Consider the following 15,496-nt stretch of genomic DNA (forward strand, 5'->3'; position numbering starts at 1 on the left):
TAACCGATTAGAAATATTTCTAGCTCTTTACTTGTTGAGCTTTGTTAATTGTTTTCAAAATATTAAATTTATAAATTTATGACGATTTGTAATTGAACCTATTTAATGCAACTCTGTAATTTCCCTTAAATTTGTTTCTTTTCACAATACAAATATAAAACTTTTTCACATTTAAAATACACAAAGTTGCATGTGTTAAAGCGGGACGAATATGTCTTACACAAAAGCGATATAAAGTTTATACAATTGGCAACGTTTGCAGTAACTTTGGCACAGTATTTTTTGCGAACTCAGCTGGGACGGATTGTGGTACCGAAATCAAGTTGAGCAAAACGTAACTTAAACAATAATCATTAAATAATCACGTGTCGCGATTAAAGAAAAATATATATTTGTTTCAAATAACAAATGTAATATAAGTGGCGTTAAACTTAATGTTGTTCAACTTGCATAAGCTACCCAACAATCACACTCGGTGAATTTTTATTTTGCCGAATATATGTATTTTTCTATTTGATTTCTAAAAACGTTTCGTGGTTGTTAATATTTGGGAAACTGAGTTCGTCGTTACATTCAAAATTAATAAATAGTGTAAAAAGAATTACGGTTCAGTTCTGAAAAACAGCTTTCTGTTAATATTAGAAATTATATCCTTGGTTTGTCATCCGCAATCAACGCATCCCCCTCCACTCCCTCGCTTTAAAATTTGTTTGTGTAAAAAAAGGTATAAAGATCTAATTAATCAACTTAACTAAAGTTTACCAAAAATTTTAAAATGCTGATTAAAGAATTGTGAGTATTATTTAATAAAAATTAATTGATTTATAATAAGTTTTTATATATAAATTCATAATTGAATTTGCTTAAAAAAATTATTGCATATGCTAAAGCCATATGTTTTATAAGTTATTTATTAGTTTTGAATTTGTACAGATTTAAAAATTGCAACAAATCGATTTTCGGTACGTCATTCTCAGAAAGTTGTTTTTCCGTTATTGTATTGTTGGCGGGAATGCAACAACAACTAACATAAGTTTTTGACGTCGCCAAATTCTCTGCCAACGTCGTCGACGTAGCATTTCTTTGAATGGTGTTGCCAACTGTTAGAAAAGTAACGCTTTCTCTTTTAAGCCTTGGGTATTTTTCATTGTGGTGCGTAGGCGGCTTATATGTCAATTATAAATAAAAAAAATGAAAAACATTTTCAGTATTTTTACTAAATAGTTTAAATAATTTAAACAGTTTTTTAAAATTCATGTATATAATATTGACGAAATAATTCTATAGAAAAGCAATAAACATTTAAGTGTTTTTTAATATTATCATAAAAATTCTTATTTTGTTGTTAAAATACTGCAAAGAAATGTGTAATATTTTATAAACCTTTTCAAATTTTTCTATTAGCAAAAGGCATGAAAAAAAACATAAAAAATAGTTATATTGCGTTTCTTATCTTTAATGTTTGTTGCTTGATAAGGAAAAAATTTTTTTATTTCTTAATTTATTGTACAGACATTTATAAAAATTTTATGTTTGTAAATGAGTACTAAAAATCAATAAAAAAATATATTTGATCAATTAAGGAGCTTATACATTGTGACCGAAAAGTTTCCGGAAAATTTTAAATAAAACGCAAAATTCTTAATCTTCATCAATATTTATTTTATCTCCTTCAAAATATGCTCCATTAGAAGCGATACACAAATGCCAACGTTTCTTCCAATCATCAAAACATTTTTTATAGGCGCTTTCCGGTATGGCTTTGAGTTCCCTCTGCGAATTCTGTTTTACGTCTTCTATGGATTCAAAACGCGTTCCTCTGAGTGGTAATTTGAGGTTGGGAAACAGGAAAAAGTCACACGGTGCAAGATCAGGTGAATACGGTGGCTGTTCGATGGTATTTATTGAATGTTTGGCCTTAAAATCGTTGATAATGTTGAACAAATTGAGGTGAATCGGAACAAGCCGGGCGTTGACACGTCGCATACACAAATTGTCCACCAAAATCAAACGAGCCATCTCACGACCGATGCCTAGCTCTCGTGCTATCTCTCTAACACTCACATGAGGATTTTTGAACACGATTTCCTTTGCCTTTTCAATGTTTTCGTCGGTGGTAGAGGTCGAAGGTCGTCCAGAACGCGGCATGTCTTCGACGGTCGTACGACAGTCCTGAAAGGCTTTGTACCACTCATAAACTTGAGTTTTCGATAAAACTGATTCCCCATAAGCCTTTTGTAGCATTCGCAACGATTCTGCACACGAAATTTCGTTCGAAAAACAAAATTTGATGCAAACTCTTTGTTCAATATTTTTTTCCATTGTTTTTTTCGCAACGCACTACTTAGGTGAACTGGTTTCAACAGCTGCCGTAAACGAACTGTCTGACAGATCGCGCTCATTTTTGGCATAGTAATTAAGGACAGTGCTGCCAAACTACATAAACTTAAAATATCGAAAAATATACAGCGCGCGAATTTTAAATGAGAATTTCCGAAAGCTTTTCGGTCACAATGTATAAACGTGCTTAGGATTTATATACACAAACATTAAAATTATTAATTGACTGTTGTCTAGCTGAGTAAACTGTGTATTGCGCAGGTAAATAATGGATTAGGGTGTACTTAAAAATTTCTGCGATTAAGCGGTTTCTAAGTTGCAATAAAATGTTTCTTTTACAAAATAGTAATTTTTAAGTATGACACTAGCGATTCATATCAGTTTATTATTTCTTTTTGTTTTTAATGGACCTTTGCTTTTATAACTGGTATACATTCCATTTTTCGAGATCTGATTTACACACTTTATGTGAGAATCGTTTACTACATCATCGACCTATATTTTGAATAATTGGATAGTGACAAAAAACTGAATCTATTAGTTTCCAGTGCTAGATCGCAAGCAAAAAAAGATAAAATGTGAATAAATCTTACAAGTTATGAATCCATTAGTTTCCAGTGCTAAGGCGAAAGCAAAAAAAAATAAAATGTGACTAAATCTTACAAGTTATGACGTTATTAATCTGTAAAATATAGTCAAACTTCCATAACTTGAACTTCTATATAACTCGAACTAAAAATAGTGCAACAGGGTTTTAGAAAGCAAATTACATAGAATTCTGCTTCCATTACTCGGACTTCTATAACTCGAATTTTGTATAACTCGATCTAAAAAGAGTGCAACAGGGTTTTAGAAAGCAAATTACATACAATTCTGCTTCCATTATTCAAACTTCTATAACTCGAATTTCTCTATAACTCAAATAAAAATATTGTTACATGCCAATAGGAATGTGAGAAAGTACATTCTATAAGTCAAATTTTTGTTTTTAGTATGAATCCATTTTGGGTGTTAGGGGAAGTTCCATTTCATACCAAATGTTTAATTTTGTTTTCTTATGTTACTTCTTTGTGCAAAAGCCAGTCGCTGGCAGTGTAGTTTAATGTAAATAACACAACTTAAAACGCTACTCTTAACGATTATATTGAGCTTGACAATGAAATTTGTACATCAAGTTTTCCTACAGATGACGATATTATCGAGCATTATAGCTCTATATTAGTGAATCCGGTTCTAAGCACAACGGAAAGTGATGATGACGGTTCGGTAGATGAATCTGTACATTAGCTTTCCAAGAATGAAGTAAAAGACTCATTCCATATTCTGGATTTTTATTTTAAAACGAATGATACTACAACTAATGATCCCTATAAGACTTAGAATAAATTGGAATTTTGTTTTTACTGAAAATAACAATAAAAATTAAAATCCCAAACCCTAATTTCTGAATGTTTCATTTCACTATAATTTCTGTGCTGTATTTAATTCCAATATATAATAATATTAATATCTTAAGATGTAATTCTAGTTTCTTTCAAAAATAAAAAAAATATAAAATTGTAGGTTAGGTGGTTAGGTTATTACCGGCGATCCCAAGGAGTTATTATTGTAACTCTTTTGGCAATCCTAAAAGCAGAACCGCATTAAGTCCCTTTACAGGATATTGTACAATTGTTATTTTGTTGTTGTCATTGTCCATGTTGCACTTGGAATTGTATCATTTTTAATTTAATTAATAGATTTGATTTCAGTTGATAAGTGGTTGTGTTGAGAAGCAACAATAACTTAAATGCAATAAAATCTATAAAAAACAAATTTGCAACAATAAGAATGTTGTCTAGTGTAGCAGAAACATAGTACATTATTTGTTGCGAATTAATCAAATTTGGTGCCCTAATTATCATTACAATGAAACAATGTTCAGGGTATTTAAAAAAAAAATAAGTCCAGTTAGGAATTTAAAATATATTATATGTATTTGTTTAATAATTGACAATAATTAGACAATTACTATTTATAGAAGTAATTAACAGATGTAATGCAGTGTTAAGTTATATGTTACAAATAAGTCAAATAATATAAAAACCCACTAATTTTATATCCGTGGCGTTTTTGTATTTTAGCATAAAGCAAAAGGACACCAACAACAGACAGTAACATCTGTACAAAAAATTCTTGTCTTTAAGTTTCGAAGTTTAAGGCTTGTAATAGAAGTTATTACAATAAAGTCAATATGATTATTTTTCAAAAATGTTATTTCAGTGAGTCATTTCGTTGTATTATAGTAAATTAAATGTTTATTTTGGTTTTGTTATTTTTAATTTTAATGTAAATACAAACCAATTAGGTCTGACAGAAATCAATTGGAAGTCTCATAAACCAATAGAGAATTTATGCGGATTATCTTTTTCAATTCTTACAATGCAAAATCGGAATTAGTGCTTTAAGTATTATTTGAATTTATAGAAGTTTCCAAAATATTGATTTTCGAGCATGTTTGTGCATACTTACGTCCTTTTATATAAATGCTCTTCAACCTATATCTAGTAAACAAAATGATTTTTAAAGTCAATTTAAAGTCAATTTTATTTTCTTAATACAAACTAATGTCTTAATAGATATACTCGTAATAATTATTTACGAATAATTAAATATAAGTAATATTTAAAAAAGACCAGTGTTGATGGGTATAAGATGATACACCTCGAAACAGCTGTATGGTCAGCCAAAAATTTAATTAATTAAAAATAAAATTTTGTTGTTGTTCTGTATACTTTTCAAAAATCCTAACTAATATGATAAACATTGCACAAATCAGTTGGTCGAGTTGCTCGAACATCATAAACTTGTTCGAACATTACAAGTAACTCCATCGAGTACCATCGAGTATCTTGAAATTATCAAGTAGCTTGAACATCATCGAGTAGCTCGAATTTTATTAAGTAACTCCAACATCATCAAGTAGCTCGAACATCATAGAGTATCTCGCATTCATTAAGTAGTACGAACATCACCGATTAGCACGAATATTTAAAGTGTTCGATTCGAATGTTCGGGGATTCAAGAACATTTTGGAGCACTTATTTCAATAAATATTTGCATTGCGTTTTTCACAATTCATGTCATAATGACAGGTATTTATTGTAATGAACATATTGAAGGTTAAACTTATTAAAGTCGATTTCTTATACTCGTATTTCTTTTTGTTTTTTTTCTTAGTATATAAAATAGAAAGTTTAATAAATACATTTAATTTCGAACATTGTTTACTGTCATATTTGAAAATGCTAAAAAATTCATTTTTCCTCACACTTTGCAAAATCTTAAGTATGAGATAAGAAAAAGTTGTGTATGGTACAGTCAATGTGTCGCCGTTTATGCTAAATGGCAGTCGTCGAAGTCTTAATGCTATTAAAACCAATAGAACATTTTGTATTTCTACGTAGAGGTTAAGTAGGTTAACAACACAGACTTTGTTTAATTTTGTGTGAATTTCATTTTTTATATCTATTTTTTTTGTATCTAAAGCATAAACATAATTTAGCACTAAATTTTTTGTTGTGAGATTTTGTAACATGGACAGCGTGGAGCCAAAGAAAAACTTGATGGTTTAATGACAGTCGTTTTTTTTCCTTTTATAATTGAAATTATTTAATTAAGTTTTTGTATAATGAATAAAGCATTTTAATTTTTTATAAGAATTACTGATTATCAATTAGTTTTGATTGCTGCAATTGCTTGAAATAATTACTATGCAGATGCATTTTGAGTAATTATTCTTGATAATAAATTTTTCACTGTCATTAGTTCTACTCTCGATTGTGTACCCTATTGAATTATCTGCAGGATTTAAGTAGTACATATCAACGGCATGAAAAGTGATTATCATTGTCTTGTCATCATGAAAAAGTTTCTCGATTAGTTGGTTTGGGCGTTTGTCTAACTTTTCTGTTCATTATTCCCTTTGCCTTTTCTACATTGACCACGCAAGAGTTTCGCTTTTAAAGGATAAAATTAAACTGACTGGATTACGTCCCACGCAAACAAACCCGTAATGTTAAATGCGTTTACTTTATTGCGACCTTCAAACTTGAGATTCATTAAAGTCATGTCATCGGTAATATGATTGTCATTTAGGATTCTCTTCTATTCTTTAATTTAAAAATTTATTGCTGAATTTTATGTAGATCCAACATGTGCAAAATGTCTATCAAGATGACTTCGTTCTTCTTTCTTTCCTTTGAATTTTTAATATAAAATGAAAAACTTCTTCAATTACATTGCGAATAGATAGACTTTTGTACTGTACTTTTTTGCTTTCATTATAATGCATGAAAATGAATAACAAAACTTTATGATTGCAAGTAATTTTTATTGTTTTTTATATGAATAATTAAATTCAAACAATTCATTTTTTATTAGTTAATTACAGAAGATTACCTTAAACCTTTAAACTACAACTAGATGATTTATTTTATTTTTACACACACATTATTTACATTCGTAACCTTATATGATTGCTATAAATTGTAAATAAATAAAAAACATAAATTTGAACACCACATATATAGTATATATGTGTATCTTAATAGCATAATATAAATTGTTGATAGTCATTAATTTTTTTACAATAGATAGTATAACAATAAAAGAATGAATTAAAAATTAACAATTAATTACATAAAAGTTTTAAGGTTATAGAAATATAGTAGTATATTAGTCGTAACTTCCATAACTCGAAATTCTATAATTCGAATTTTCTATAACTCCAACTAAATAGAATGGAAAAGAACAGAATCGAAAACCGAAAAAAACCGATGTTTTTGCAGGAATGAAAACCGAAATCGAACCGATATATTTCTTTCTTTTGAACCGGAACGGAAAAATTCCAGTTTGAAGCCGTGGTTTTACTGTATGTGACGTATAATATAAAACCTATTATATAATTTAAAGACAGAATAATATCGCAGAATAACATCGTGTTATGAAACTTCTCATCATATTCTTTTTTAGTTTCTTGCTTTGATCTGACTTAGCAAGAGAATATAGGGCTTATCACGGCATCTGATATTAGGAAATTTAAAGAGGAAAAACAGAGAGCATTCAATCAAAATGCTCAATATATTCTTTTCGCTTGGAGCCAATTACAGTGTCTACTGAGAGCTCAGAATCTTGTTATACCTCATTTCATAAAGAAAGGCTACAGAACAACAAAAAATTATATACTTAAGAAATATTTGAAACCAACTTTACAATGCTTTTAGTTATTACTTTTCGAATGAAATTTACAATAGGGGTATTCAGGCAACTGATTAGTTGCTTAGTAGTTGATTACAACAAAAATTTGCACACAAAAATGAAACTAAGCAGAGAATCAACTATTTCGGTGATTCTCAGATTAGTACAAATGTGATTAATAGTGCTGTCAGTACCAAGTGTCGTAATAATAACTTCAAATGAACTTTAGTATAGAAATTTGTTAGCTGTCTCTCTCAGCTGTTTGAATTATGTGTAAACAATTTTGCAAACACAAGTATGTTTCACTTTTGCTGTTGATGCGAGTGCTGCCAAGACATTTACACACAACAAACTAATCAGATTACGCATTTTGGGTCGTTCAAGCAACTGATTAACATCAAAATGCTAAATTTTTTTTATATGAAGTTTTTGAATCAACTAAGCAACTAATCAGTTGCCTGAATACCCCTAATATCTTTTGTATTTTATTCTATAAGGTTAAGGAAATTTATAATTAATATAAAAAATTATGCAATTTTTATTAATGTGTTATTTTACAACTTACAAAGGTAGGTTAAGAGTTAGCGTTAGTTTTATTTCATCAGGACGGGTTAGTGTGCCATCCTGACTACAGGGAGTTTGGAAATTCTGTTATGATTGTAAGTTTTGTTCCATACATTTGCTAAAGTGTGCCAAACTTATGCATTTTGTCATCGAAAGTAATTGTCCGCCAAGTCTGTCCCTCTTTGACAACAGTTTTTCGTATCATATTAGGTAATGTTTTATAAAAGATCCTCTCATGCGTAAAAAGAAGAATTCACTGGAACTACTAAGAACTTCTACAAAATTTTAACTATATAAATCACATGTGATTCTTCTCATGCAGACAAATAGATACCTATACAGAACGGAGTACATAAGTTAATAAAATAATCAACATCATCACACCTCATATCAATAACAAAAACAAAAGCAAAGTATATTTAGTAATACTGAAAGATTGAATAGTTACTCACTATATATAATGACAAAAACTGATATGTTCGTTCACGTGTTTTGGTAGTATAATTACAACTAAGGGTAGAAATAAAATAATGCTAAAAGTAGGTTAATATATTTTTGTAAAATTCGGGTTTTAATAGTTATGTCTCGGAAAAGTAAGCTACAGATCTTCAATTTAAACGTTAAATTGGTATTTTTATAAGGATGTATTTTGTGGGTGTGACTCGTAAAAAACATAACATTAAAATTTCAATCATTTATTAATATACTCTTGTGTATCATTTTGATCATGATAGCCCCAAAATATAACTAACGATATCTGTGAAACTATTGAATCAAACAAAACATAGTCACATTAAAAATGTCTTAAAAATATGTCTAAAAATGCTAAAACAATTCTGCAGATTTCTTCTTTTCTTCTTCTTCTTCTTCTTCTACTTCTTCTTCTTCTACTTCTTCTTCTTCTTCTACTTCTTCTTCTTCGCTCTTTTTCTGGTTTGTGGTTTGCGGTTTGGTAATGAAAACAATCCATACATAAATTCTGATAATTCTTAAATATTTAACAGTAGAATTTATACATCATACTCTGTAAAAAATAGTAAATTTACCAAAATCAAGGCACAAATTGTAATCTAGTGTGATTAGGGTTTATTATTAGGTTGGTTAGTTTATGGGGTGATTTGATCCGCGTGTATGACTAACGCTTATGCACAGCTTTTGCCTCTTCTTCAAAACCGAGATTTTTTAGATTATTTTTTTTAGATTGTATTGAAATTAGTAATGGCAGAAATACATTTTATAAGCTATAAATTATATAATACATGACTCAATAAGTGTAGAGATTAATTACTTAAAAACGTTGTTTTGTTTGCAAAAATTGACATTATTTATCAAAAGAAACCGATTTTTGATTCCAATGCTTTTCTAACATTTGTTTGCCTTTCTTATAGAACCATTTATCCATAGTTCTATTATAGTGGATATTGTGCCAGATTTTACATTAATAAATTATTTTTGTTTACTTAAGCTTATTTTTCAACAGAATGGTTATTTTTTTTTTTTTCTAACTTAAAACCATTTATTTTGACCTTATTACTTTAATAACTGATTTTATATATTTATATATATATTCATAACTATAATATAATTATATCATACAATGGCGTCGCTAGGCGTCAGCGATGTCGGTGACCGTCGATGGCCTCGCACCCACAGGGGCCTCGTAAAAAGTTACCGACTGTGGATTCTAAGCATTTAATAAATATTTTGAACAATTTGGTTTAATAATGGCATTAACTATATTCGAAATATTCCCGAATGTTTATATAGTAACCAGATTCATGTTCACAGTCTCAGTTAGTATAGCTTCGACGGAAAGAACCTTCTCAAAGTTAAAATTGATTAAGACGTACTAGAAAAGTATGATGATCGAAGAGAGATTATCTCCATTGGAAATTTTATAAACTGAAGCAAAAATAGCAGCTGGCGCAAATTATGATATAATTTAAAAAAAAATTGAGTGAGGCTAAAAGTAGGAAAATTCACTTATTTTAATTTGTGATTATTTTAATTTGATTAGCAATAAAACTTTCAATCATGCTTTGTCGTATTAGTGAATGTAACTTATTTACTTTTACAACTGGGTTATAAAGGGGGCTTCGCAATTCTGATGTCGCCGTCGTGCCGAGTTGGTCTAGCTCCGCCACTGATATCATATATACTTGTATCATGTATACTTAAGTTTAATAAATAATATGTTTAACAAAAATCAAACATTTTTTACTTAAAATCTTATAAAATTACCTGAAATATTATAGAGGTATAAATATAGACTTTATTTGAAATTTAGACTGTCTAGTAACTAATTTATTTTAAATAGACCTTATCGGCGACACAAATCACATATTCAGTTTTAGTTGATTAGTTCACTAAGTTGCTTAGTTAACAAAATCAAATTCAATTTAGAAATCAAATATTTTAGTTAGCAATAAATACAATATCAAAAAAAATATTGTATTTAGAGATTACGCTATATGATTCAAAAAATTCATAATAAAAAAAGAAACTAACTTTATAGTGTATAAAATTATAAATCAATACAAAAGATATGTATATAGATATTTTTATATGCGATACAGATGATAACTAAAGTAAAACATACAAAATAACTGAAAACACAGGTGTTCTGACTGAGCAAACACCTTATATACATGCTATGTGTTTCGATATTCTTAGTTTTGAAGAAAAAAACACTTGAAATTATTTATTGAAATTAAAGAATAAAAACTATTGGTAAACGAAAGCAGTATTTAAATGTTTAGGAACAGTAATATCTGTATATATGCAGGAGGTTTTCAACTTATTTGGTCTCAAATGTTGGAAATAGTTCCCCCGCGCAAGACACGAAAGAAATTGTATAAGAGGATGTTCTCAACATTTTTTTTTAATAAAATTAAAAATTTTAGTTTGGCAATAAAATTAAATTTTATAATGCGTTTAAGCTATTAAATGACTGTCATTACAAAAATACGGGTTGCAACATTAACATTGTGTTGTCATTGACGCAGTAACAACCGTGACGTTCTAGGTCTGCATAGGCAGCTAATTAAGTCAAGGAAATGTGTATTTGTATCAACAACATGCACCTTGACCAGAACATACTTCTTTTATTATTAGTTTAAAAATTGAGTTAATTGTTAAAAATATAATCTAATTGTTCTATAAAAACTATAGTATAGCTGCCTATCTACTCATTTTCTTTAACAATACTAGACAGAGTTAAATCTTTTAGTAGATTTTGTAGAAGAGATTTTTTTAAATTGAAGTAATGCTTGAAACTCTATTCCTGAAGCAAAACACACCAAGCAAAGACTTATAAAGCATAGACCAGATATTAATGGAATTGTAATCCTGATTCTGTGTACATGGGTGGTCTATAAAATCAAATAGATGTATAAAAATTTTTGATAAATATTGCGATGATTTTAGTTCCTTTATCTAAATCAGAAGTAAAAACACAAAATGTGTAGCAAAATTTTATAAAATTGATACGTTGCACGAATGAATAATAATGATAATAATGATGGATAATATTGTTGAAGGCGTATTTTTAAGAAGTTGGACAAGAGGCTGTGAGAATTTTAGAAGGGTTGAAAGTGAGTTACTATCAATACAGATAAGTAGTTTTCAAAAATACAATGATGCTAGTTAACTTAAAAGTTATTCACAAACCTGTTTATATTTAACGAATCAAACGTAGCTATTATAAATCCATGGTATATTGGACATGATTATATTTCCAGTAATCTAACATATAACAATTAAATGCTGTAAAAAATGGAAAAAATAAAAAAAAAACATATTTATGTTATGTTAATAAAAATAAAAAAATAAAATTATTAAGTAGAAAATAATTTATTATAATAATAAATTTTTATTAAGTGAATTCGATCTCTGAGATTGGATACTTATTATGCAAAATAGTGCATTTTAAATGTTTGTAGTAATGAACTCCAATATCTATTATATATTTATCCATTTATATAAATTTATATATTTAATTATTTATATTTCACTACCAGGAAATAAACGTAATGCAATATAAAGTACAAAATAAAGTGATTAATTAAATTTTTTTAAATCAAAGATCATTGACATAATTGATGTCCAAATAAGTTTATTTATAAGTTTAGTACTTATATCCTAATCAACAGGACAGTAATAATTTCAAATCAACTAATCCACTATCATTTTTAATTTTATCTTTTCTATGTACAAATTTAATAATGTTTACTGCAATATTTTTTCTTGTTAAAAATATTTTATGCTTTCATATTTTTTATTTATTTGTTTATCTGTCAATTATTGAAGCAGTTATTTGCTAAGCTTATGAAGCGGAAATTACAAAAATCAAAATTTAATTGATATGACATTGCTTTTGATGATTGTTGACCCTTCTTCACTAATATTTTCGGAACACTAATGGTTTTAATAACATTTTTGTTTATAAACATAAATAACATTGTTTTTGTAGCGTATATTTGGCATGAACTGCAAAATTTCAGTTGGAACTCGTATATCACAAATCTAGATACAATTTTATCGAAATGTGTGTTCTGTTATTTTGTCAATAGTTTTACATCGTCGCACATATAAATATATGTGCGTGAATATATGTAGATATGTATCATTAATTTGAATATGTTATGCATATTGTATTTTTTTCCACATTTATGCTTTTATAACTGTTTGAATTTTGGTTAGGTTGTATAAGGGGTTTTAAGACTTTTAAGAACCCCAATGTATTGTGTTCATTGACTAAGTAATAGAGTAGAGACTACTATATTTAGTTGACATATTGGTTAAGCAATAAATAGGTTCTGGTTCTCTATACTGTATGTTTCGAGGGAGTATATAATACTTTTATTATATTACGCTTGACTGTACTCTACTGTATTTATCGAAATTGGTCAGAGTATAACCAAGTGTGTTGTAATCTTGAATTCATAATCTGTGCTCTAATTATCTCTAATAAAGGAAATTTATACTGCTTTGTGCATCTCTTCCGTTATTTTTTTGTACAAAGATATATAAGACCAACTTATTTATTTTAATTATCTCTTAAAATGTAGATTTATACTACTTTGTTTATCTCCTCTGTTTTTTTTTTCTTATATAAAGACATATAAACCTAACTTATTTATAATTTCAGCTCATTGAAGTAACGAGTTCCTGAACTTTATCTATGATATATTGTATTTCTCTTTTCTCTTTTCTCATTCATTGCATAATATCACATACTATCTTAATTATTATCAATTGTTTTGACACTCTATCCGTTCCTCTTCTATGATTATTACCTATTCTATTTGTTTTTTTCTTGTTAAAGTCTTTATATCTGACCTTATTTTAAGGTCAGGTACAACCTAACGTAACAAAAAAAAATAACACTTATAATTCCATATGTTTATATAGCTTTAATATAAAGAAAAAACTTTCGCGTACAATTCGTTGTTATAGGATCTCTGGAATCATTCTGCCTCACATTGGAAACAACATTAACTTTATTATAATTATTTTCTACAATAACCATGATTTTTCTTTCGAACTCGGCAAAGAGATCAGATTGTTTTTTGCACGGATTACTAGTTTATCTATTATGTTATCTTATACAGCAATATAAATATGTTATAAATATGTTATAAATATGCAGATGTTCTAACAATTGGTATATGATTGTTTAATTTTAATGTTTATAAAACACTTAAGTATAGCATGTTTATCAAAAATTATATTTTTCCTATATAAAGCAAATATGTTTGCATGAATTTATACATCTAACTCACCTAAAAGGTTACAATAAAATTCTAAATTTATTGTTTAAATTTTAATTTTTATAAATTAATTTTTATAATCAGTTTTAAACAGTTTTTATAATCTAATCTGCAGGCAATATCTTTACCTTCCTGAATGCACTTCCAGTAACAACAAAGCATTCTTTTGATAGTTTTTATTCTCTGGTAAATATATGTAGTAAATTGTAGATACCAATATCAGTCTATTATAAATAAAGATCACTTAAGCCTTAGATTGCAAAGTGATCCTAAATAAATATTAAGTTTTTCTTTTTAAAAAAAAAAATCAGTAATAAATAACTACAATTATAAACACAAATTCGTAGATTCTAATAAAATTGTACCACTGTTAATACAGAATAGTCCAATTGACCTGTAACTTTTTAGAATTTTTTATTTAATATTGAAATTTAGTGAAATAGCAGAAAATAATGTAAAAAAACAAATTAAATTTTTTAAATTCATTTCGAAGTTTCGTTCTAGTCTTGGGGGACTACTAAACTAACAAATCACAAACTGCATGTATGTAAACTTGTAAAAACTTTAAATCTTTGGTGTAAGAACGGTGTAAATATCATATATTGAATGATTCAACTATAATAATGTTGATATTAATTTCACCGTTAGTGACTATTTTTTCTATTTGTTAACGAACTGCTAAATTGGATAACCGTTCTCATCATATGAGGTATCGGGCAAAAGTTCTATTGACTATAGTTATTTTTTTTTTAATATCGATAAAATCCTTTTCTTTTGGAACTTCTTATCCTTTACATCAAGTTTGCTTTGTAGTATGCGTTGTCTGGTGGTAATTGAATATATCGAACTAAGTAGCAACTTGCTTTCAACTGCGGCGTGGCTTTCTTCCTACACTTACCGTATCAATTCTATATCTAAATCAGTTGTTCTACAATCCCCTTCAAAGCGTTTGTCTGTTTCGTTATAATGTGTTATAAATCTATTGAGATTTATTCGAGAAGGATGAATTCACATTGAAATGTTCAAAGGCTTTAACAATATCCACTTGCAGTTTTTTTTACAAATATAGCGCTATCACACTATGACGTTGGAGACGTATATGTTTCTGCACGCTTTTAAACTATAAATGTTGATGCAGTGTCCCCATCGACTTGATCATTTTAGCAGTTTGAAGTTGCTTGCAGTGTGATTGGGCCACATCCTTGAAGAATAGACATTTCCAATGTAATTATGATGTTATAATACTGTATAAAAAGCACTTCAAATGGCGCGAGTGAGTTAATGTTTATGAACTTCTTTACTTTTTTAAAGTTGTTGTTGTTTTATGTGTTTGTTGTTTTTGACATCTCTTTTAATGTGCTTATAACCTATTCACACTACGCAAGTTAATGTTCATTAACTACTCAACTTCCTTAAGGATGTTAGAGTTTAAGTTTATTTATGCAATAAAAACTTTAATATGCATTTAAATTTTCTTTATGGGATATGCAAAACTATAAACATTAATGCTAAAATCAATAAACTTTTCTGTTTGAGTTGGAAGAACACAAATCATTATAGCATTATTGTGAGATTAATAATGA

General features: G+C 28.1%; 1 protein-coding gene across 5 annotated transcripts in view; it reads left to right on the forward strand.

Annotated features, from left to right (window-relative positions):
- Positions 1-209: 209 nt before the first annotated feature.
- LOC119680600 (phosphatidylinositol transfer protein alpha isoform) overlaps positions 210-15,496 on the forward strand; it is a 33,741-nt gene continuing 18,454 nt past the window's right edge. For 3 of the 5 annotated variants that reach the window (XM_038093506.1, XM_038093507.1, XM_038093510.1), the window contains exon 1: positions 211-792. In XM_038093506.1, the coding sequence (XP_037949434.1) occupies positions 776-792 (17 nt within the window). In that variant the 5' untranslated portion in view covers positions 211-775. Of the gene's footprint in view, positions 793-15,496 lie in introns of all 5 variants that reach the window. The other 2 variants (XM_038093508.1, XM_038093509.1) reach the window with 1 other exon arrangement.

The sequence above is a fragment of the Teleopsis dalmanni genome, chromosome 2 (genome assembly GCF_002237135.1).
Source record: "Teleopsis dalmanni isolate 2A chromosome 2, ASM223713v2, whole genome shotgun sequence".
NCBI lineage: Eukaryota > Metazoa > Arthropoda > Insecta > Diptera > Diopsidae > Teleopsis > Teleopsis dalmanni.